This window comes from Giraffa tippelskirchi, chromosome 4, assembly GCF_054371585.1.
Source record: "Giraffa tippelskirchi isolate mGirTip1 chromosome 4, T2T-mGirTip1v1.2.pri, whole genome shotgun sequence".
Taxonomy (NCBI): Eukaryota; Metazoa; Chordata; class Mammalia; order Artiodactyla; family Giraffidae; genus Giraffa; species Giraffa tippelskirchi.
The window spans coordinates 69997305-70023363 of NC_137278.1; the positions used below are offsets into that span (position 1 = coordinate 69997305).

At 36.5% G+C, this 26059-nt stretch overlaps 1 protein-coding gene across 25 annotated transcripts in view; it reads left to right on the forward strand.

The window, feature by feature from the left end:
* The window catches only part of NRXN1 (neurexin 1), a 1199463-nt gene that overhangs the window by 988349 nt on the left and 185055 nt on the right, over window positions 1-26059 (forward strand). For all 25 annotated transcript variants that reach the window (XM_081593719.1, XM_081593720.1, XM_081593708.1 and 22 more), the window contains one exon: window positions 15971-16142. In XM_081593719.1, coding sequence (XP_081449845.1) covers window positions 15971-16142 — 172 coding nt within the window. The remainder of the gene's footprint in view (window positions 1-15970; window positions 16143-26059) is intronic.

The window sequence follows — 26059 nt, forward strand, 5'->3', positions numbered from 1 at the left end:
TTAAGTAAATCTGTTAGCTGGGAAGAAAACAGATACAAGGTAAGAGCAGGGATGCAGACAAAGATGCTAGGTAAAAACAGGGAGAGAGGAAAAACACTGGCCATTTCTTTAGTTGATCCCATTATAGAGTCTTTGAGCATCTGGCGATATCCAGAGTTATAATAAAACCTAAAGGGTATGGTGGATCCACTTCTGTTCCCAGGGCTTCTGAAGTATGAGACAATCTGCTCTGACCCTAGTGCAGGGGAAAACTTAGCCAACTAGTGATTCTGAACACCTGGACTCATTTAATGTGCATGGAATAAAAGTTACTGGGCTCTGCCTACCTCCATCTCGACAAGTTTGTCAGTGTTCAAAGCATCATAAAATGACAAGGATTTTGAGGCTCCAGGGGACTCTCACGTGGCCTCTTCTGCTTCCAGGGGATCTTAAAAGGTGTGCAGAGGGAAGCAGCATGCTGTGACTGAAAAGCATCAGTTTGGAATGAAATAGGCTGGGTTGAATGTAACTAGATGTTTTAGCTTAGAGAAGCCACCTACTTGTTTTGAGTGTTAACCATCCTCCACATGATAACTCTAAGGCTGACAAATAGAGTTAGTGTGAGGATTAAAGGTGTGAAGTTTTGAAAAGTAATTGATTTATTGGTTGGTATATACAATAGGAAGGCTGCTGGCATCTCTCTCTTTCCAAAAGGCTTACTAATATCACATCTAAACTGCAATCTCTTTTGAGCACCTTTGGATCCCTTCTGAGAAGCCTAGTAGTTAAGTATGATTAAGCACACAAAATCTGAAACCAGATTGTTTGAGACCAAATCACAGCTCAGATGCTTATTAGGCATCTGTTTTGGGGCAAGTTATTAAGCCCTTTGAGGTTCAGCTCCCTCATCAAATAAATGGAAATAATAGTATATATTCTCATATAGTATTTCTTATAAACTGCTTAAGAGTTCCTACAACATGGCAAGTATCCAGGAAGGATAGCTTTTAGCATCACTACCATCACCATCATCATCAATTCATCATCATGCATCTGCTACCAAATACAGACTTTCTTGAATTTCGGCTCATTAGGGAAGCTTTGGCACTAATGTTACAAAACAGTTAATAAGTTGGATATGGTTTCCATTTAGCCTTAGAAGATATTTGTGATTAATTTCTCAATGGATTTTTATCTTTTCAATGAGTTTTGATTTATTGTCATTTTGAAACAGTGGGCATGTTTGGCGAAGGAATTATATAAGTTGGATATGAGATCACAGCATATTACTCTTGCTATGATTTTAATAATTGAAGATTTATCATAGATAACTCAAACACTGGACAATACAATTAATCAAACGAGACGTGTTTTCCTATATGGCGTTGGCTTTTCAACTATGGTCAAGGCAGACATTTAAATGAGTGTCTTTGTACTTCAATGAGTAGCCACTCTTCAGTACTTGCTTCATAAAAAAGGGCATTTTTCACAGACATGCATCGTCCTTTTGCTCATCAGAGTCAATGACCAGCTCCACCCTAAAGTTCTCAGGGTTCTTTTTCACCCCTAATATAAGGGATTGGTTATTTGAGGGTGAGGGAAACAAAGAAAGATCTAACTAGACAGAAGAAATAATAAAGATCCTGAGGTGGAACCAAACATGTTACATTCATGTAAGTAGAAGTCCTTTGTGATACAGCAGTGAGAAAAAGAGAGAGAATGTATGTTCTTTGGGTGGATGGCTAATAACTTGACCTTGCTTCTAATGGGTGTCTCTCCATCAGGCTTTGCTCTGTTGTCAGAGTCCTCAAGTCTCTTTATTTTTTTTTATTTTTTATTTTTTTATAAATTTATTTATTTTAGTTGGGGGCCAATTACTTTACAATATTGTAATAGTTTTTGCCATACATTGACATGAATCAGCCATGGGTTCACATGTGTTCCCCCTCCGGGACCCCCCACCCACCTCCCTCCCCATCCCATCCCTCTGGGTCATCCCATTGCCCCGGCCCTGAGCATTTGTCTCATGTATCGAACATGGAATGGTGTTCTGTTTCACATATGATAATATACATGTTTCAATGCTATTCTCCCAGAACGTCCCACCCTCACCTTCTCCCTCAGAGTCCATAAGATTGTTCTATGCATCTGTGTCTCTTGTTCTGTCTCGCATATAGGGTTATCGTTACCATCTTTCAAATTCCATATATATGCGTTAGTATACTGTATTGGTGTTTTTCTTTCTGGCTTACTTCACTCTGTATAATGGGCTCCAGTTTCATCCATCTCAGTAGAACCGATTCAAATGTATTTTTTTAATGGCTGAGTAATATTCCATTGTGTATATGTACCACAGCTTCCTTATCCATTCGTCTGCTGATGGACATCTAGGTTGCTTCCATGTCCTGGCTATTGTAAACAGTGCTGCGATGAACATTGGGGTACACGCGTCTCTTTCAATTCTGGTTTCCTCGGTGTGTATGCCCAGCAGTGGGATTGCTGGGTCATATGGCAGTTCTGACCCAGCAATCCCACTGCTGGGCATACACACCTGGGAATAGAACTGCCACAAGTCTCTTTAGAATACCCTCTGGCTCTTCCAGGGGAACCATGAAAAGGGATGATCTCAAGGAACCTCCAGGCTTCCCTGGCAGCTCAGCTGATAAAGAATCCACCTGCAATGCAGGAGATCCCAGTTCGATTCCTGGGTCGGGAAGATCTGCTGGAGAAGGGATAAGATACCCACTCCAGTATTCTTGGGCTTCTCTGGTGGCTCAACTAGTAAAGAATCTGCCTGCAACGTGGGAGACCTGGGTTCAGTTCCTGAGTTGGGAAGATCCCCTGGAGAAGGGAACATCTATCTACTCCAGTGTTCTGGCCTGGAGAATTCCATGGACTTTATAGTCCATGGGGTTGCAAAGAGATGGACAGGACTGAGTCACTTTGCGGGAACCCCCAGTGATCACTGCTGTGGAGAAGTTAGCAATGAATATTTACCTTAAGTTCAAAATGCTCATACATTATTCAGATTTGAGCACTTTGTATGATTTCGCCTTCAAATTTCTAAGCCAAATTGCAGGAAAAATGTTATCTTCTGAATTCACTGATTCAAAATTTTTCCAGAAAAATAATTGGGTGAAAATGTATCTTTTTGTTTGAAGCGAGTTCATTACCTGGAAACTTGCATTTTAGGGACTCAAGCACCAAACTTTGTTGATTTTTCTCTTTCAGGTGAACAGGGAGGTAAAATGGTCAAAGGTGAAAACTTTTCTTTCTTCAGCTAATTTGGAGAGGGTACTTGAAAAACAAGTCAAATGATTTCAAACAGTATTTTTAAGGTAAAAAGTGTACAGAGAACTCTTGCTACATCTCGAGATAAAAGAGCTCTCTAGAGAAATGAGTTAACAAGACATTCTACCCCACAAAGAAACTAAACGTTATGTTACATTAGCTTTGAAATATAAGCATAGAATGATGAATCATTTTTTGACATTGTAGAAGCAAATGACTTTTAGAAAACGTGGTGAGTCCCTGTTGATTCAGAAAGGCTTTATATATCACATTTCATAAAGCACACTGATGAATGAAACTTAGGAACAAACAATTAGATGAATGTCAAGATACATACTGTTAGGTTCTACATTTATATCAACAATTTTCCATTCTTAAATTGGAAGATTTTTAAAATGTGATTAGCCATCTATTTTGCAATTGCTTTATGTCTGCAAATGATGCAATTTAGTTTTTTGTATGTAATTCCTTAATCTAGTTTAATCTTCTAGATAAAATTTCTGAATAATGCCTACATATGTTCATACATAATTTACATTTCTCTGTCTCTACAGAGAGTCCATGTATTTATATCTGGATATGCATATGTATATAACAGCATATGTCTTTTTATTCATATATATTTTCCTCCACATGGCCTGTGCACATACTGTTTCCTCTGCCTGGAAAACTCTTACTCTCATTGCTGACTTTTTCACATCTTCAGCTCCTCAGCAAGGCTTTCCTTAATCACTCAGTGCCTCTCATAACACCCTCCCCTTTTCCTCTTGACCCTTAGCATACTTTATATGCTAATATAAATTTTAATATATAAGGAAATATTAATATATAAAGAAATAATTTTAACATATAAAGAAATAATAAGAGACTTAAAGCTTCATATGGCAGTGGAACTGTCTATTTTGTTAACCCCTGTTTATCCAGAATTTGGCAAAATGTCAGGAGTACAATATAAAATCCATCTTATTTATTGAATGAATGAATCAGTAAATAAATAAATACAAGTGAAGACTAACACAAGTTTAGTATTTTTTGTTTCCAGAATTTTAGTGTCATTTATCCAAGGAAATCATATAATTTAGAAAAAAATGAATGTATATAAACACAATCAACATGTACCTATTTAAATTTTAAATCCTGGGAAGAGTGATATAGCATTTTCATGAAATGTACGGCATCTAATAGAAACTTGCTGAATGTTTCTTATTATTTTATTTTCATGACAAAATTATTGTTTTATTGAGACAAAGAAAGGTCATAATCATCAGGAGCTTCAGCCTTAGAGATTTTATATTCTCTTCTGAAAACTCTTTTGTGCCAAAATTACACATATAAACATAGATTTATTTTTGATGGCTACAGAAATCATTGCTTACCACACTGGGGATAACAGAACCTTGCTGATTCTATAGAAAATAGTCTTTGGTGAAGGCCTTTGTCTGCCCATATGTTGTTGTTGCTGTTTAGTCGCTAAGTCATGTCTGACTCTTTTATGACCCCAAGAACCGTAGCCTGCCAGGCTCCTCTGTCCATGAGTTTTCCCAGGCAAGAATACTGGAGTGGGTTGTCATTTCCTTCACCAGGGGATTTTCCCGACCCAAGAATTGAACCTGTGTCTCCTGCATTGGCAGACAGATTATTTACACTGAGGCACCTGGGAAGCCTACCCATATATATATACTTTTGCTTTTTCTAAGGATATAGACAGGTAGTCCTGGGCTAGAAGTCAACAAAAATGAAAAAGTGAAAGGTAGCCCTGTCAGCTTCTCTCTTGGAATGTGTTTTCAAATTAAGTATCTGCTTGAGGCTTGTGGAAAGCAAGATAGCGTTATTTAAAAGTCAGTTCATCAAACACACTTGAAAATATTATCTCACTATTATTTTTCTGGTTTCAAGTCAAAATTTACAAAAACAATTTAAAAAATTATATCCCTTCCAAACTAACCTTTTAATTTCATGTATATTTTATAATCATTCATTAACTGAGTCATTCAATTTTTAAAGATTTTAAAAATAATTTTATTTATTTATTTTTTGGCTGTGCTGTGTCTTCATTGCTATGCAGTCTTTTCTCTAGTTGTGGTGAGCAGAGGGCTACTCTCGAGTTGTGGTGTATGGGCTTCTCATCGTGGTAACTTCTTTTATTGCAGAATGTGGGCTCTAGGCACACAGGCTCAGTAGTTGCGGTTCCTCAGCTCTGGAGCACAGATTTAATAGTTGTGGCACAACTATTTGCTCTGTGGCATGTGGAATCTTCCTGGATCAGAGAGTGAACCTATTTCTCCTGCATTAGCAGGCAGATTCTTTACCACCGAGCCACCAGGGAAGTCCCTAAAGATTTTGTTAATATAAAGACTAATTTTACTTTACTTACAACCTGTGCTGTGGAAATTTGAAAGTCAGACCATAATTGCATAGTCAGCTCTCCATGAAAATAATGGTTCTGGGATACAAGTAAATGAAATTCACAAATAATCCCAGACTTCTTTTATAGAAAAACTATTTTACGTAGAAATTCCAACAACTGTTGCAACTGGGAGAGTTGAATGTTCTATTCCTGTCCAATTCCTGGGCAGGACTTAGTAACAAGCAGTGTAACAGCCCAAAGACAAGGAATCAAAGAGAAGCAGAGAAACAAAGGTTATGGTTTTAATTAGCGGCTGAAACCCAGTGTTTATTGCCTACAGTTTCCTGAATGACAATAAAATGTGACCAAAGCTAATTTAACACCCAACCAAGGGCTTAAAGGTTATGATAAAACAAATTTAAAAGACAATAAACAAACAAGCCATATCTGATCAACCCACTGAACTTTTGATAAGGCTTAAGCAGGTGTCACCTTATATCTCCATGCAGCAGCTCAAAAGGTTTGTCATGATGCCAGACCACTGGGCTACATGCTGAAACCAGAGATCTTACTCTGAAAAATTAAGAACCTGAGATGGGTCACCAGTCAATGCCTGTTTTTCACTCTGCTTAATTTCTGCTTTTTGATTATTCAGGGAAAGAGAACTTAATGATAGTACACATTCTTTATATATAAGGACACATTTAAAGATGTGTATTTCTATTTTATAATAGTTGTTATTTATTTCAGTGGATGGAAATGCAGAATTAATGATCTTAAATAGCTGTCTCTGATTCCCAAGAGAATAAATTTGCTTTATTTCATCCTAGTGTTGTGTGGCATCATGCAGAGATATGCTATTTGAACCATGGAAAGTATAACGAAAAAGACTTGAGATTTATGACCCCATAGCCACACTGGAAAAACTTCATAATGGTTGGAGAATGTCTTTTAAAATATAAAGATAACGGTAAAGAACCTGCTTGCAATGTGGGAGACCTGGGTTTGATTCCTGGGTTGGAAAGATCCCCTGGAGGAGAGCTTGGCAACCCATTCCAGTATTCTTGCCTGGAGAATTCCCATGGACAGAGGAGGCTGGTGGGCTACAGTCCTTGGGATTGCAAAGAGTTGGACATGACTGAGCTACTAAGCACAGCAAAATCCAGTATAGGCTCAACTGGTAAGCAAAACAGAGGTAGTTTCAAAATATCAACAGCAAGATGATTGCCCCGTTCAAAGACACACCCACCAGTCACTTAGTAGGCTAGTTTTGGTCCAACAGTATTCTGATTATTGATTTAATTTCATCTAAGGAGAGATAATGTGAGAAAATGGAGGCACTGAAGAGTCAGTGTTATCACCAGAACTCAGGGTCTATCTGTCCTCCGAAGAAGAACTCATTGGCTTCTCTGCTCACCACCACCACCGAGTCCTACAAATGTGGTAAGCCATGTGATCTTACCCATAAAGACAAGTCTCTCCATCCCCTCTGAAGAGAAGGGTTATACTTTCTTGGAAAAAAAAAACACATAAGGTTTACAAAAACCTCCTAGGTTATTCTGAAACATCGATCTAGTGGAATATCCCCTATCCCCTTATAAATTGAAGAATTTCTGATTTCAAAATATAACATAATCCTAGATCTCAGCTATTGTATAAACTTTGAAAAAAATCTAGGACTCAAATTCAAATTTAGGTGCCTTTGATTCATTTCAAAAACCTAACAAGTCCTTTCTTCCTTTCTCCCTCCTTCCTTCCTTCCCTCCTTCTCTCTCCCTCTCTCTTTCTTTTTTATTTTTTCTCACTCTATACTAACCACTAAGCAATCCATTTAGGCTTTTCATAGAATGATAGTATCATTGACATTGAAGGGTTCATAGAGGGGTTTCTAATCAAGCAGTCTCTGCTTCAGTATAACCAATGGCTTAACAGTTTATACCATAGATGAGCATGATTAGATTTTAGAATAGTCCCTCTTAAGCCAGCTGGTAGATAGATGCCTTTACTTTGGTCAGTTCTCAGTTTTTCCAAGCTTTCATTCTCAGTTTTTCTTTAGCTTTTTTATTTGCAAAGTTGATACGGTACTTCACAAATTGTTGCAAAAATCAGTCAAGGTACTTATGTTCTAACTGCACTGCAATGGCTATATAATTCAAGCATTGTTTTAATTAACTTCCATCAAACTACTGTGAAGTAAAACATTGTTTTCCAAATGTAAGAATAGCAATGATAGAAGTAATAATAATAATTGAGCTCAGAGGTGCTGAGTGGCCATTAAGTGTGCTAAGAACTTTATATGCATTATCTCATCAAAAGAAAATTGCAGTGTGATGAAAACATCCTGGAATTAAATAATGGTGATGCCTGCACAACCTTGCAAATGTTCTAAAACCACTGAAGTGTATACTTTAAAAGGACAGATTTTATGGTAGGTAAATTAGATCTCAATTTAAAAAAGAATGTGTAGGTGCAAGAGCCTTGGAAAACTATAAGCATAGAGGTAGTCCTCATAGTGCTGTGAAGGAAACAATGAAGAATAAGTCAGTTTGGGGTTTTTGTTTGCTTTTTACTCTCAAGTTCTTTATCATGTGGTTGAGGAGTTACAACAGGTACATAAAAACTAACACCTAAAACAAGATGTCTGGGTTAGGGGGCTGTCATGAGCTTACAAAGTTTTATTAGACAGTCTGAGGACTAGGGGATGAGTATAAGCCTCCAGAAGGGTGACACCATTGTCAGGATGTAGTTTCATGGAATCAAAGGAGCTATAGCAGTCTAAAGAACAGGGGCACATTAGAAAAGGTATACTGTTCTCCATAAAGATTTCATGAGTAAATGAAAATATGATTTTCTTAGAATGTATGAGCCTTAAATGGTATCTCGCTACAGTGACATCACTCTAGATTTCAGCCACTTCTGGTTCTTGATCATGTGGTGCTGTGAAATGTCATCAGCCGAAAAGAAAGGTGTATTTCTCAATAACCCTGCTCTTGACTTCATTCTTTGATATCAGGATCTTCTAGAACATGGACACAATTGAAAATACTTTGTTTTTACAAAATCCTTCCAATTTGATGAAGTTTCCACACTTATATTTATTAGCTGTATGATTTGAGGCACATTATTTAAACTCTCAGCAGATGGAGAAAATAACACTTAGCTTTAGGTCAGCTAGGAGTTTCAGGTAGATTTCTGGTATGTTCAAAAGTCTGTTGTGAGAATGCCTCATTCTATTATTACCGCATGTCTGGTACTCAGTGAGCCCTGTAGTGTGTAGGGCCCAGAAAGAGAGACGGGAAGCAGAGAGAACATATCTTCTACATCCCTGAATGTCTTTGGTATGCACTGGCTGTCTGACAGCTATCCAGCTGGCTTGCTCCTGCCATACAGTCAAAGGCTTCCTGAGACACTTTGAAACCTTCCTCACAGAGCAGCTCTGCTCCTCCTGCCAATCCCTCCCCTCTTTTAGGGGTATGAGTATTTTCATGCATTATTTATCTCCCCTTCATCTCTTCAGTTTGATTGAAAACTTTCTGAAGGGCAGAGAACACAAATGACCTGTTTGTATTGTCTGCACGCTTATCAAATGCAGAATTGATATTATTCAATTTTATATTTATTAACTGAATGAAGAAAAAAGTATTAGTCAATAGGGAAAGTGGAAGACAGGGGAGCAGTGACCTTCTGGTTTTGAAATGGTGTGGGGTTCCTACTGGGGAGAGAGAGTGCATTGCCAGCTCAGTGCCAGGTTAAAATGACTAGATCCAAACCACGTGTTGACATTATAGTCCATCTAGACAGGTAAGCACAATCTCTACCAGGCGGACCCCTGAGTCACTCACTGGAAAATGTTTACGGGTTAAATTAGCAATTATCTGAATTGGTGTCCCTATTTTGAGGTGAGAGAACAGGTGGCTCTCTGACTCTGACACTTTGCAGAGTCACTTACTCCCAGCAGCAGTGACTCTAGGTCCCAGCGTCACCTTCAGCCTTAAAATCTTGTTCCCTGATGAGGATTAGTCTCTGGAGGAGCCAAACACAACATTTAACCTGACTCTGATTTTAGTTGACAGTGTAGACTTGGACAACGGGGGCTGCTCTGTACAACAGGAAATGAACCTGAGTATCGAGTGCATTTGAAGACATCATTAAGTTCTCTCCACAGTGCGGCCCTGGAGTATAGAGCTGTATTGTGTGGCACAACAGAAGCTTATAGACCACAAGCAAGTCTCCTTGCTAATCTACATGCCATGCTGGATTACACACTTATTTATTTTGTTCAGTGGTGCTATAAGAGTATGATAAATAAATAAACAACAACAAAAAAGACACTTTTTCTTTCTTTTTTTTTTTTTTTTTACTGTTTTCTCGGACATGATTGAGCTGAACACTTCTTCCTAACAACCCCAGAATAGGGAACGAAACAGTGGACATATCTGTATGCCATAGTATATATATTTTGTTGTATCTATTTCATATGAATATAGGTTGAAATATATCTGCATCTTGAACATACAAACATCCTGCTTGAAGTATGCCCAAGATATTGAATAAATCATTAAATCCAGATCTTGGTTAAAACAAATATTTTTCAAATGAGTATGTGATTGCAGATGGAACTAAGAGATGAATTAACTTTAGTGTCACTGGGTAAATCTTTCAAGTTCCTTCCTAGTGTCATCTTTCATGTTTCCTTTTAACTTGGTTTAATAATATAATCCTTATTGTGAAATCAGCTTATGTGAAAAAATCAATAATTACCTTTGTCACCATTTATTGAATGAATCCATGGAAAGACTTCATTAAATTATAAATGCCTCGTTACTGATATTCTCATAATAGACTTTTGAAATTATTGTGTGAGCCAGTTATCTATTTTAAGAAAGATACAGTGTTGACAGATAAGTACATGTCCGGTGAAACTACTGCTGGTTTTGCTAATGCAATATTCATGAGAATTTGCCAGAGACAATCACATTTAATCCCAGAGAATAAGAATTTGAAATGAATTCTTTTAAATTGTAATTATCCATTGGCAAGAAAGTTTAGCAAGTTTTATTGTGTATGTAATTGAAATGACTTGCTATCCTGTTAATATGGGAGGGGTGTGTTTTGAGAGTATTTACAGTTTCTGAATAGAACTGTAAATATTGGTTCTCTAAATATGCTTGATATTAATATTTTATTGTTTACATGCCTTTTTATTTATTTTTAGGAGAAAAATTGGCCTATTGGCTATTATTTATACTTAAATTGTTCTTCAAGAACTTGATGCAACCTGGAGTAGAGTAAATGATGTCTGCATTAGGGTACAGTCTATTGTTTCAACCGACTAGGGTGATAATTCAGCTCTAGTTGACTCTGGACTTTGAATCCATGAGATGTCAAATATATTGGAAACTGAAGGATCAAATCAGCATATGCAGGAAAATATGAGCATCGTTAAAGTCAGAAGCTCTCCAAATATCACCAGTTCTCACTGTTTCTTAATAGTCTGTTTTGTTGCAAGAAATGAATCCCTGAGAAATCTGGGGATTTCTTTACCCTAGAAGATATACATTTTATCACATATACATGGGACCTAGAAAAAAATGGTATAGATGAACCTATTTGCAGGGCAGAAATAGAGATGCAAACATAGAGAATGGACATGTGGACATGGAGTGACGGAGAGGAGGTAGAATGAATTGGGAGATTGGGATTACCATATAACACTACCATGGGTAACATGGATAGCTAGTGGGAACCTGCTGTATAGCACAGGGAGCTCAGCTCAGTGCTCTGTGGGGACCAAGATGGGTGGGATGGGGCGGGGAGTGGGAGGGAGACCCAAGAGGGAGGGGATGTATGTATACATATAGTCAATTCACTTCATTGTACCGCAGAGATTAATACAACATTATAAAGCAACTAGACCCCAATAAATTATACAGCGGTGATGATTTAGTAGCTAAGTCATGCCTGGCTCTTTGAGATCCCATAGACTATAGCCTGCCAGGCTCCTCCGTCCCTGGGATTTCACAGACAAGGATACTGGAGTGGGTTGCCATTTCCTTCTCCAGGGGATCTTCCCAACCCAGAGGTTGAATTCACATCTGCTTGGCAAGCAGATTCTTTACCACTGAGCCATGTGAGAAGCCCCAATAAATTATATATATAAACTCAAAAAAGAAAATAAGCATTTTACATTTCATATTGCCAAAAAATATAGGGATAAGGTAAAGGACTCTTTTTCAGATTTTGGTGCATTTTGTATCTTTAGCATTGTAACGCATCTATTCGCAGAACTTTAATCTCATTAATGATTAGAACTCTGATGAAAATAGCCTTCTGCAGCCTTCCTGTCAGAACAAGTAGTAAACTTTAAGAATTTCTTTCTGTCTATTCTGGGATAAGATACATTTCTATCTAAAGCAATCAACTCTAGAGTAACAAATATCCTCACATGCTTGTTATCGTGAAAGAGTGGATTCCTAGGTTGTGACAGGAATTTTAAACTGTTCCATGGACTATTTCTTCTTTACTCCAGTAAAGTGTAGGAAAAGTCTCATCATTACCTTGATCACTCTTGGATAATGAAAAAAAGTCCTCAGTTCATGTGGATATAATTTCACCTTATGTGTATGCCCAGTCTGTCAGTCATGTCTGACTCTGCTACCCCATGCATTGTAACCTGCCAGGCTCCTCTGTCCATGGAATTTTCCAGATAAGAAAACTGGAGTGAGTTGCCATCTGCTACGCCAGGGGATCTTCTCTTGAGTCTCCTGCATTGGCAGGCAAATTGTTTACCACCGTGCCACCCGGGAAGCCCAATTTCAGCTTACTCGTTTGTAATAATAAATACAGTTTCAGTGAAAGCCAGTCTCTTATGCCTGCTTGGGCTGCCTTGGAGCTGCTGCTTGCAGTGGGAGAGGGAACAGGGTTACGTCTCCTCTTCCTTCCAAGGCCTCTACTCCTCCTCCTTTCTGATTCCTCCAGGTATGAAGCAGGAGAAGGAAGAGGAGATAAGGAGCAGAAATGATCTTACTTGGCTAATACAGTAGTAACCATCTAACTGGGTTTAGTCCACGCTTAAATTTGGCTCGGAGGAGCGCTTTTGGGGGACATTGTGGTGGGATTTTTGTGTGTATGTGCTCTTAACCCCATGGTTGAAATTTCGTTACTTGCAATCCCCTGAAAGTGGGTAAATCCACCTCCTTCAGATAGTCATTTAGGATTTCACCTCAGTCCCTGGGCACCCATCACGCAACTCCATGCTCTTTCTGTTGAGTTGTCTTCACTACTCACCACCTCCCTCTCCAGGGACCCTCTTGGATAGAATACAACACTGTTCTGTGCTGGCTCTCTAACCCATGGTCCATGTGTAATGCTCACCTGTTCTTTCTTCTAATGAAGTATTACACAGGTTAGCCCTGGGGCAGTAGTAACTCCGTGCCCTGCCATTAGAGCATCAGCCAGTCATAGTCTCTCCTCTTGAAGATTTGTTGGGTAAGTGTCAAATCCCAGGCAAGGGCAGCCAGGGTGGCTGATTACCCCCACAACTGCTCCCAACTTCCAGGAGACAAGTATCAAACTTCCTGGGATGTGCCATTAAAGTCCCTTTCCCCTGTACCCCTAGGATAAGGGAAAATAACCTTCTATCTTGGAGGTACATGCAAATCACATCACACCCCAGTTTTCTCCAAAAATCCTCTTCTAATTATCAGTCACCTCTCGGTCTTTCTTGCCTTTTTAATTGGCTGCAAATAGGTAATTACTCAAGGGTCCCAAAAGTAGTTTTCAGTGCTCTTCTTTGCCAGTCTGGCTTAGGCAGTCTTGTACCTCATGTTGTAAAATGGAAGTTGAAATCTGGCCTTTTTTGTTTGTTTGTTCTTTGTTTTTTACTTACTGACATGTCAAGATTGCAGCTGAAACTGAGACAAAAGAGTCCATTTTAACATCCAGTTATGTCCATGTTAAAGGTTGAGGGCAGAGGGAGAAGAGGGAGTCAGAGGATGAGATGACTGGATGGCATCCCCAATGCAATGGACATGAACTTGAGCAAACTCTGGGAGATGGTGAGGACAGAGAGGCCTGGTGTGCTGCAGTCTATGGGGTCGCAAAGAGTTGGACATGACTGGGCAACTGAACAACAACAAATGTCCATGTATCAGTCGCTTACTATCCTCTCTAAAATTATTTTAAGCATGCATTGATTGATACATACAAACAATCTGCAGAGCATAATAAGAGCCTCCATGGTGCTCCTATTCTAGCCAGAAAGATAAAACAAGTAACAAATAACAAACAGATTTACCAAATATGCTACCTGTAGCTAGAGGATGACCCAATATTCCTAAAATTCAGCCTAGTGTAATGATTAGGAGCTCAACCACTGGAGCCCAACTGCCTGGGTTTGAATCACAGCTTTTCTCTTTCTAGCTGCATGACCTTAGCTAAATTACTTTGTCATTCTGTGCTTCAATTTTCTCATCTGTCAAATGCAGACAGAATAGTACCTTTCTCTTGGAGCTGATAGGAAAAATATCAGAGTTAGTATTAGTAAAGTGCTTAGGACACTATAGAGTTGTTGCTTAAATAAAGATAACTTAATAAACTATTCTTAAAAAATTTCTGGTGGCATTATATCACAGGTGTTAAAATACAAATATGCCATGTTAAATATTTTACTGAAAATGAGCAAAGAGGAATCCTACTAAAATGAAAAAATAATGAATGTTTGTACAAAGGCTTTAAAATTTTCTACAAAATTCTTTATAGGTCCTTGGATAAAAAGTGTTCATTGGAATCCTCTTGCTTATCTTCTGAATCAATCTATAAGAAAGCAAAATGCCTTACAATGGCATATACTTAAAAGTAAGAAACTTGAAAAATATGGTAGACTATAAAAAGAAGCCCAGGTTAAAACAGAAGAGCAGAGGTCTATGTGGCTTGTTAAATTTCCCTCCTCATTTTGACTCTGAGTTTCCTAATAACCAAAGTCAGAAAAGAAATGTGATTTTGTCATATTGTCCATCAAGCACAAAACAAATCAAAACGCACAAAAATAAAAGCTATACTAATCAGAAATAAGAAAAACCGTAGGGAACAATGACAACGATCAGTGTCCCAGACAACATCTTCAAATACTTCCCTTCAATTAATGCAGTGTTATACAAGATTTTTTCTCTTAATTAATACAATAACTTTCAGTGTAAGCTGCTGTCGTACTCTTGCTGCTTAGTTCAATGATGAGAATCCAGCAAGAGGTCAAGAGATTGTGGTCCAAATCTTCAGGTTTCTGATGTCCTGATTTTAAATTTCTGCAGGAATGGATGGACTGTGTGTCCTTTACATCCCTTTCCCCCCATGTTGTTCCTCTCAACTGAGGTTTGACAAAAGGTGAACTGCAGACAATTTGAGGTTACGTACTCTGACAAGGGCCTGCAGTGCAACTGTTCTCTGCTACTGATTAAGGGCAAATCACATGCTTAAAAATAACTGAACTCATGCTAGAGTTGACAGCCCTGCTGCTAGAGAAGGCTTCTCAAGGGCAGAGGGCATAAGCACATGTTTCTCTTTGCTGCTTTGTATAATGAAAGTACAAAGTTGACAGCCACAAACTTTGCACTGAGAATAATTTGTAATGTGGCTTCACATAATTCAGAGAGTTAATTTTAGGTAGCCATATCTTAACTTCATCTTAGCTTCGATAGACACTAAGAACGAGGGAACTGAATTCTAACTCTAGCATCCCTCTTTTTAATTATACGACCTTGAACAAGTCATTGCACCTTCCTGCATCATAATTTCACCATCTGTAAAATAATTTGAGTAAACTTCAGATTCTTAGCATAGAAGGATTTTCTGTGTATGAATAATGATTGCAGTCACTAAATGCCTGTCTGTGTGTTCATACTCTACAGAATGATTTTTTATATTATGAGCCTTTGTCCACTTTATATTCAGAAATAGACTTTATTGCTCTGATTTCACCAGTTATTAAAAGGGAGAATTTCAAGCCTCATTTTTCTTGTGAAATGGAAGGCATGGATTAAAGGAACTGTGTTAAAGAACATGAAAGTGTATCGTTTCACACAGGCAGCTGTGCACCTTGTCTGTGGCAACCCCTGGGAAGAAGGCGGCTCAATTCTCTTAAAAGCATGTCTTTTGAAATATTAATTATCCATGAGAGAGATGCTTCAGATTTACCCAGATGTCAAGAACATAGCACAAGTTTTAAGAAATAAAATCGGAGGAGAGCAATTGTTCTGAAGCATGTTTTTGAGCAATACCCTGAATGTAATCCTTACTAAATACTGATGAATCAGCACAACTTCATTCAACTCTTTTTACTTCTCTGCTCTCTTCCAGCATCAAGGAAAAATTGGAGTTAAATTTAATGTTGGGACAGATGACATCGCCATCGAAGAGTCCAATGCAATCATTAACGATGGGAAATACCACGTAGTCCGTTTCACGAGAAGTGGTGGCAATGCCACGTTACAGGTGGACAGCTGGCCGGTGATTGAGCGCTACCCTGCAGGTAAGCCCGTGAATGTGGATCGGGGGAAGATTTTATGAAAAACAAACGAAAACGAAGCATTGTTTTGCGTCCGTTTCACCCCATTGTGGGTTTTCTGAGAAACCATCAAGTATTTATTGGACGTTAGAGTCGTGTGAATGTAATGCTATCCTAAACTGTTCTTGATACAGTGTACAAATGGCATTATATAGGAGAACTTGAAGGCACACGTTATAGTTTGCAAAATTCCGGACATCAGTGAAACCAGAAAAATGCACACATAAAAGGCACAACATGTCAAAGCTCTTTTTACTGGTTCCTTGCATTTGAACAAAGGAAAGGCTTTGTCAAAAGTAACAAAGTTAAAATTTAAAACTAAGAGAGGGAATATTATACCACTTTTCTCTGAAAGAAAATAGGATGAGACAGTTCCTTTGATGATGGTACATAGCTGAAACTCATGAAAGCGGCAGTCAGGGACAAACAGAGAAATGGTAAAGGAACTCTATATAGTCCCATAAATAAGCAGTTATAAGAACATGTAAGTAAATGGCGTTTGTTTTCACTGTCACATAACCATGGGGTTTTACACAGATTCTGTGACACTAGTATTAGTCATTTCAAGTCTATAAAATGAATGTTAAGCTATTATTGATAAAATAAAATTTATCTTTCTTCATCATTAATGAGTTTTGTCAATACTATTACTGAAACAGACAGCAGATTAGAAATTAAACCAGTTACTTGTGATTGCATATACTCTCAATTTTTAAAATGACATTTTAAAGTAAAATTCAAATTAAAAGTACAAAGGCATTTTGCTCTAATTATTATCCTTTCCATATTTTAGTGCAAAATAGACTACTAGAAACATTGTCTCATTTTTCTGTGCACCCTTTTTGGAAACAACTCTTTTATATACAGCAGCAGATTTATAGCATGGTAGAAAGAAAGATTAAAAAAAGAAAATTTTATTTGGCACAACAAAATGATTACCAAAACTTATATAGAAATTTCTCTATTACAGTATTTGTTTCTTACAAGAAGTAATTCGAGGAAGTAACTAACTTACAAAATAAAAACCACTTTTCCTTAGTAGTTACACATAATTATGAAATGAAATGTCTGTGATGCCCTCTGGGACCTTTTATAATTTATAACATCTATGTATTTAAGCTGCACTTTAAACCTATTCTGTAAATCTGGTGTTTTACAAATATATACTGAATTTAGTGTAATAAAATACTGCCTTCTTCTGAAAATACAGAATTCAAAGGCAAGCACATTAATAATATACCCAGTGCCTTTTAAAATACTGTCAATTAATAGACACAATAGATATTTCCTGAATTGATGTCCTTCGAATCATCCATGTCTTAGACTACAATTATGAGAATGCGCATCTTCTGTTACCAACTATAATAAGAGGAAGGAATGGAAGATCTGGAAGCGAAGTAACTTAAATGTGAATGCAGTGTTATATAGCCCCTGCTAACCCTTATCACATTTACTGAACCCTAATAGAAATGTAATTTTTATAATAACTGCAGCCTTAGTGAAATAACAGGAGTCGACTGGATTTTAATCTAAAATCCAGATTAATCAATACCTATTTACTGAGAGGAAATCATTGCACTGGATACCACTGAAGACATAAAGTAGGATAAGGTCTAGACCCTGCCCCTGGGATGTGGTCTTCTGTGGAGAGTGGCCCCGAACTTGTAAAAGGACAAATCCTGTTACTCTTATATTAGAGTGCTGCAGTTGCCTCTTGAAACTTAACTTTGTTTCACCAGTTAGCTCATTAAAATTATCTTATTTCATTAACTTTTCACTCTTGTTACACTTTCCAAACCAGTAGACCTCATTATTTTAAAATATTTTATGATTATCAGCACTTTAATTGTGTACATACCAGATACTGTATTCTAGGCACAGTCCAAACAAGGGTGACCTCTGTCTTTTTGTGGCATCAGTCAGTTCAGTCGCTCAGTCGTGTCCGACTCTCTGCGACCCTATGGACTGTAGCACACCAGGCTTCCCTGTCCATCACCAACTCCCAGGGCTTGCTCAAACTCATGTCCATTGAGTTGGTGATGTCATCTAACCATCTCATCCTCTGTCATCCTCTTCTCCTCCTGCCTTCAATCTTTCCCAGCATCAGGGTCTTTTCCAATGAATCAGTTTTGTGGCCTGCTAATGTCCAATCTCAATAGTAGTAGCTGAGACTGGAGCAGTATTAATTAACTTATAAAACTTATATAAAAGCACTTACCACAAAGCACTATAATGGAAAGTTAACAAATATTTGTATTTTTTTCTAGACTTATATTTTTTACACATATGTCTTATGTACCAATTAAATGTTTTCTCAATATAAAATATATTTAAAAGTCAGAAGCTGGCAAAATCATGAAAATTAAGGAGCAAATCTCTAGAAATACTCAATTTGGATATCACCTTTTATATTTAGTCAAAGAGTCTAAGAGTCCTTCCACCAAAAATTGTTTTATATATAGTTAATAAATCAAAGGTGAGCAAAGTTGCAGTTATTCTGAAGGATATAAGCAAGGGTAAAACACTGAATCTTCCCTCAAGGAAATTAGAGCAGTTGTGAGGAATTTTGATATATATATATATAAAAAGTTAATGAACAGTATGTAAAAAACTCAGGGGAGTCACCATGGTTGTCATCAAGCATTTTATTAATCATCTGCTCTGCCTGCATTTCAGCATGATATTGAGATAGGAAATAAGCCATGAAAATTTCAAACATCTTTTCTCTCGGAGCTTCATTGGCAACTGTGCCATGAAGACTGAATACAGATTTCTAAGTACGTGTCACCTAGATTAAAGTGTTTAGAACAAAGTGATCGTATATATAAATTCAATAGAAATGCTTAGTGTATCTCTCTTATATTGGTTTGTAGTATGAGCATTTTTATTTTAAAAGGTTTTTGATTATTATCCATTAGAAAAATAGCTGGACCAATGCTTTTACCACTAAATCCTGTAATCAGAAAAGTGAGAACCAATTGACTATATTTGGTTCCTTTTTAAGTGCCTGTACTGCAAAATATAGGTAATAGGGGTTGAAATTAGTAATTAAGTATACCACTTAACCTTCCGTTATAGTGCTTTGTGGTAAGTGCTTTTATATGAAGCAATTCATCTGCTGGCCGACACTATACCTTTAATGAAAAGCATCTAAAGAATTGACCAGTACCGTTAGCCTATAATTGTCTGGAAGGCTTTCATAGAGAAACTAATTAGCAGAGGTAGATTTTATGCTCTTTTGGAGTGTATGAAATATTCTCATAACTCAACAGTTCACCTTAGAATAAATATTGAATTTTCTGAATAGCAGACCCACTTTTCATTATGCTCTGTGCATGGAGAAAAGTATAGAAATAATATTTTGCAAACCATTTAAAGTTGAGAAAGTCATTTCTTGGTGCTTATCAGTTAAAGCTCTAGAATATAATGCATCATTAATCCCTGATTTGTTCCTAATTGCAGTTAGTAAAATTTTCTCTCTCAACCAAAATAGACTTCCTCTTCTCATGATGTTAGTCCACAAAGCCTAACATCATTTTACTTGCCCACACTAAAGATTAATCCATATAAATCACAATTACCTTTGATGTTAAACTTTTGGATTCATTTTTCTACCACAGTATGCCAAAAAGATGTTATTTATTCTATACAAAGTCAAATATCCATTTTATTCCTGTCCAAGTTAATATATCAAATCAACAAACATGTACTATATTATAAAAACTTTCTAGATTTACCATCTGGTTACAGAGATACATAAAAATGTTCAAGGTTAATATAATATGTGAGAAAATACAAGTTTTATCATATCATATTCAGCTAATTTCTGAGTAAGACATGCTAAGAAAACAAAGAGAAAAAATTAGTTCCAAGGAAGAAGAGCCATTTTAGAGAGTGGTCTAGTTAAGGCTACAAAAAATATAGGAAATTTGATTTGGGTCTTGAAAGGCTAGATTTTTACTTAGAGGGTGACATGCATTCATTTTAATGGGATTAGCAGGAACAGATAGAGACAAAATAATTAGAAAGCTTTTAAAAAGCCCAGGTGTCAAAAGATAAGGCCTAAAATAAGATGTGAGGGTGTGAGAAAACAAAGAAGTTGAATATAGAATACATTAGAAGACCTCATGAACAGCCAAGTAAAAGGAGAATCATTTCTACTTTTTAGTTCCTCTCTCTGTCTCTGTTTCTCTCTTAATTTAACCATAGATTATTCAATGTTCTGATGCTGCTCTGTGACCACCAGAATGCACTAGGTAACAGTGAAATGAAAACCTGTGGTAGGAATGAGTATAGGAGACATAGTTTTGGTTTACTTAAAGTTTAGTCTCTTTGAAAACCTACAGATGTCAAATAAAATGGATTAGCCTCAAAGTTAGGAGTCCAGGATTTAGTTGCTATTAGAGTTTAAATAAAGAGAAAGTGACAGTCTGGAGCAGTGTAAAAATAAAGCAGATAGTTTAGGGATGGAAGAGTGGAAAGAAAGAGGAATAACTCAAGGGGAAACTTTAAGGAGTGGGTGTAAATGCCGTCTGCATGACCATTTGATTTGGCTCAAAGGTCTTACTGATATTATCTCTAACTCTTGGCTTTCTTTTCATCTTCAAAGGCTTGTAAAATATTTCAGAGCTCAAGAAAGTTCATATTGATGATTTCCCTTTAAATTCCTCAAACTTAATTTAGATTAATTCATTGATTTTTAGTTCAAGTCATGATTATTTATTGGTTAGGTATTTAAGCCATTCCATCCTTAAAAGTTTCCTATTTGGTACTAAAATGTTCATTGATTTGAGTATTTTTATATTTTTATTTTTTAAGCTGAAAATTTAGTCTGTGTGATATAATTCAGAAAAATCTATCTCATTTATGATCATAGCACTTGAAGGAGGAAAGAACTTCAAAGATCTTCTATTCCAGCTTCTTCATTTTTAGACAATAAAATGGAACCTTGGAGAAGTTAATGGATTTGATCAGTATGACTATGCTAGTTTGTAACAGAGCCAGAACTACAGGTGAAACTTGTCTACTAACTCTGTGCACTTTATACTGGGAGAGAGAAACCAAAATGAAGAGAGATCATTAGATGTATCCTCAACAGAGCAAGGTACATTTTTCATAACTAAATATTGTGACTTACATGGTCAGTCATACTACTTCTGACCCACAAAGACACACATACATATAATCTTATGAGTATTAAAAAAATAGTAACACATGGAATAAAAATAATTTTCTTACAAAGTCATAGTTTTCATCACTAAATTTTTGAAAAACTCATTAGTAGGCACTGATTAATTTTTACCTTACTTTAAAAACTTTATTAGCAAATTAAGTAAAACCATTTATGAATCATACTATTTATGAATCATACTGTTCCTACAACACTCAACTTTTAGGTTGACATATTTTCACTTTATATATTTACTAGTTTATATATATATTTCTCAGCAACATCACTTGAAACTTAGTTTCAGTTACTAGAAGACAAGTGAGTCATTAGAGGATTCAGGTATTAGAATTCTTCAGGATTATTAAGGAGAAAAATTGTATCCTAATAGACAAATTGCCCCTGTCTTGGTTAAATGAAGAGATACAGGAAAGGTATGACTGAGTTTTGTTTCCCTCCTACAAAGTTAAGGCAGTGAAAATCTAACTCACTTATGGAAACTGATAAACCACGCAGAAGATTTGAATCATTCTTTAAATAAATTACCAACTTGACCCGACTCCAGTCGATGACCTGGCACATAGTGTGGTCAGTTCAGTTCAGTCGCTCAGTCGTGTCCGACTCTTTGCGACCCCATGGACTGCAGAACCCCAGGCTTTCCTGTCCATCACCAACTCCCAGGGCCTACTCAAACTCAAGTCCATCACGTCAGTGATGCCATCCAACCATCTCATCCTCTGTCATCCCCTTCTGCTCCTGCCTTCAATCTTTCCCAGCATCAGGGTCTTTTGCAGTGAGTCAGTTCTTCGCATCAGGTGGCCAAAGTATTGGAGTTTAAGCTTCAGCATCAGTAGTTCCAATGAATATTCAGGACTGATTCTTTTAGGATTGACTGGTTGGATGTCCTTGTAGTCCCAGGGACTCTCAAGAGTCTTCTCCAACACCACACTTCAAAAGCATCAATACTTTGGTACTCACTTTCTTTATACTCCAACTCTCACATGCATACATGACTACTGGAAAAACAATAGCTTTCACTAGATGGACCTTTGTTGGTAAAGTAATGTCTCTGCTATTTAATATGCTGTCTAGGTTGGTCATAGCTTTTCTTCCACGGAGCAAGCGTCTTTTAATTTCATGGCTGCAGTCACCATCTGCAGTGATTTTGGAGCCCCCCAAAATAAAGTCTCTCACTGTTTTCATTGTTTCTCCATTTTTTGCCATGAAGTGATGAGACCAGATGCTATGATCTTAGTTTTCTGAATGTTGAGTTTTAAGTCAACTTTTTCACTCTCCTCTTTCACTTTCATCAAGAGGCTCTTTAGTTCTTCACTTTCTGCCATAAGGGTGGTATCATCTACATATCTGAAGTTATTGATATTTCTCCCAACAATCTTGATTCCAGTTTGTGCTTCATCCAACCAGGCATTTCACATGATGTACTACTCTGCATAGAAGTTAAATAAGCAGGGTGACAATATACAGCCTTGATGTACTCCTTTTCCTATTTGGAACCAGTCTGTTGTTCCATGTCCAGTTCTAACTGTTGCTTCTTGACCTGCATACCGATTTGTCAGGAGGCAAGTCAGGTGGTCTGGTATTCCCATCTCTTTAAGAATTTACCACAGTTTGTTCTGATCCCCACATTCAAAGTCTTTGGCATAGTCAATAAAGCAAAAGTAGATGTTTTTCTGGAACTCTCTTGCTTTTTCGATGATCCAGTGGATCATTGGCAATTTGATCCTTGGTTCCTCTGCCTTTTCTAAATCCAGCTTGAACATCTGGAAGTCCATGGTCCACGTACTGCTGAAGTTTGGCTTGGAGAATTTTGAGCATTATTTTGCTAGTGTGTAAGATGAGTGAAATTGTGCGGTAATTTGAACATTCTTTGGTATTGTCTTTCTTTGGGATTGGAATGAAAACTGACCTTTTCCAGTCTTGTGACCACTGCTGAATTTTCCAGATGTATGATACTTACATAATAAATTGTACTTAATAAATAATTGTTGAATAAATCCCATTTCCTCATTCAACTTTAATGTTGAATATTGTCTTTTGCTCATGGTTTTTAGCCAAAACGTATAGATGTGCATGGATAAATATTTATGTGAATATATAAATATTTGGCTTTCTATTTGATATAGTTAACTGTTTACTCATCCAAATTTTCCAAAGGAAAGCTCACATACTATGAGAAACCTGAAATTTCAAATACTATAGCCATATTAGGTAGAATTAGTGACTAAAACTCTTGACTTTTCCTTTGTTAATTATCTTCTTTCATGGTATTTAGTTTTTCTGAGGCTTTGGGGGCTTTTCTTAATGATAAAGCATAATGAACTTTTTATTGAGCAGTATATTAAACACATCTCCCTAAAATACTTAGCTTCAAAGAAATTGTATCCAAGGAGATAGAAAGAAATGATATATATTGACTTCTCTCTTTTTCTTATATATTTTCAGTGATCTGCATTTTTTTTTCTTTTGTAATAGGAAAGATTTCTTATAGTTACAGTAACACAACCATATTAAGATTTTAATTTTCTGACAAAAGAAAGAGAAAAGTTCTCTCATGGTTTGGTGGGGTGTAGCGTCAATTAAATTACACAGGCTGGCAAACATAGATAATATAAATTTATCTTATAATATGCATGGCAGCCCTCCTTTATGATTTTCATTTCCCCCATATCTTCTTGTTCCCCATTATTTCCAAAGTACATTTTGATTAATGATCATTAATTATTAGTTAATATCCTTTTATTATGATAAGCTTACATTTTTATCATAATAAAGGAAGGTGTTGATTCCACTCCTGAAAAATACCTGGGTTAAAAAAAAGAATGGCATTATCATAAACTTTAAGTAAATATAGCCAAAAATGTTGACTGAGGAACTGGATTCAAGGGCTTTTCTTCAAAGATATTGATCACGTGAATGAATCTACCTACTGGTTACAAACAATGAATTACTTATGTCAGAAACAAACAAAAAATAGTTGCTGCTATAAATGAAAATTTAGTTTTTAAGACCTGAGATGGAAATAGGTTTTCAGAAGTAGGTAAAGGCTGAAAGTTGTAGAAATTACATTTTAAAAGATATTAGGCTTTCAGGAAACTTCAGTTTTTGCAAGTGTTTGGTTGATTTTGAGATTTATGATTTTGTGACAGTGCTTTTGTAATTTGATTATTATCCAAAAGTATCTTTATTTTAACAGTTTATAATTACCTGAGTTTAATGGAAGAACAGCCATGTTCTCAACTTCACAATGAGTCTTTCTCTTAATTTTTTCTCAAGCATTCTGACCCCTCATTGTATCAAGAGGTTTTATCAAATTGCCCAGTAATATTTATATATTCTTAGGATAAATACAAATAACAACTAGTATTTTGGTGTAATATTAAACAATTTTTTTAATATTCTGCTATATGTTTTTTTTTGCTCTCAATTCTTAATGTCAGCATTTGAATACCACCTATGAGTAAGACTTATACTTTTCCTAGTATTTCCCTTTGTCTGCCATCTACCTACTTTTCTTCTCTTAGTAGCTCAGGAATTAGTTGGAATTAAATGTCACTTTTCTTCTAGTCAGCAATGGCAGTTGGTTCAAGAGGTAGCAAAGTAGCATAAAGGTAAAAATTTCATACACTGATGTCAAATACCTATATGGAGGACAAAAATTAAGTAACTATCTTCAGTTTTAGACTAATCGAGGTTAATTTTTCTTAATCTCCTTTGAATCTCTGCCTGTATAAGAATCTGATAAATAGGATATCTTACCTTTAGAAAAATATTATACATCTGCATGTACACAGAGTTATGCATATGATTTTTAGAAGTTGTGCCTCAACATCCTTATGGCCCATTAACCTAATTTCAGAACCTCTGCTTAGAATGAGCTTAAGGATATTGACATTTTAGAGGAAAGAAATATAGTCTATTTAATGGACATATGAGGCAGAACCTCCTGCTACCCAAATGAAGCAAGCTTCCTATGAAATGTAACTGCCTTTTTTTTTTAATCTTCTAATCATAATAACTTTCTCACCACTGATGTTGCCCTGGATGTAACCTCTGCTAGTTTAGATAAAATGCTTTTTCTTTAATAGAACAAACCCAACTCTTGTACTTCCAATTTAGAAAAATTGGTCTCACAATTATGATTACAAGAATGTCATAATCCTCCCAATAAATGGATTTTGACCACTGACACACTGTTATAATTCAGGCATTGGCACATTGCATAATAAATATGCTTAAAATCAAAATGCACGATTTGAAGGTCTCACTCAGATAGATCTATTGATAAAACATCTGAAGACTGTGAAGTATGATGATGAAATAAGTGTCCAATATAGTCAAGACAACAATGAGTATTAATCAGACACCTTTGGAAAATATTACTTTTTATTATCATGAGGACAAGATAATAAAGCCCTTTGCATGTATAGAGAAAACTTTAGAACTCATGGAGAAAGATAATCTATTTTTCTCCCTGTACTAGTAATTTTTTACCTTTTTCTCCCCATCACATTCTTAACCTTGATAGTTTATTCTCTTATACATGTACTCAACTCATTCCAAGAGAACACTGACAACACACTCCTTCCTTTTCATGAAAAGTAAATCCTTAACATAAAGAATGTTATAACTAAGTTAGAAAAATATGTATTCAGGGTTATATATTATGAATGAACTACCTCAAATGTGACAAGCA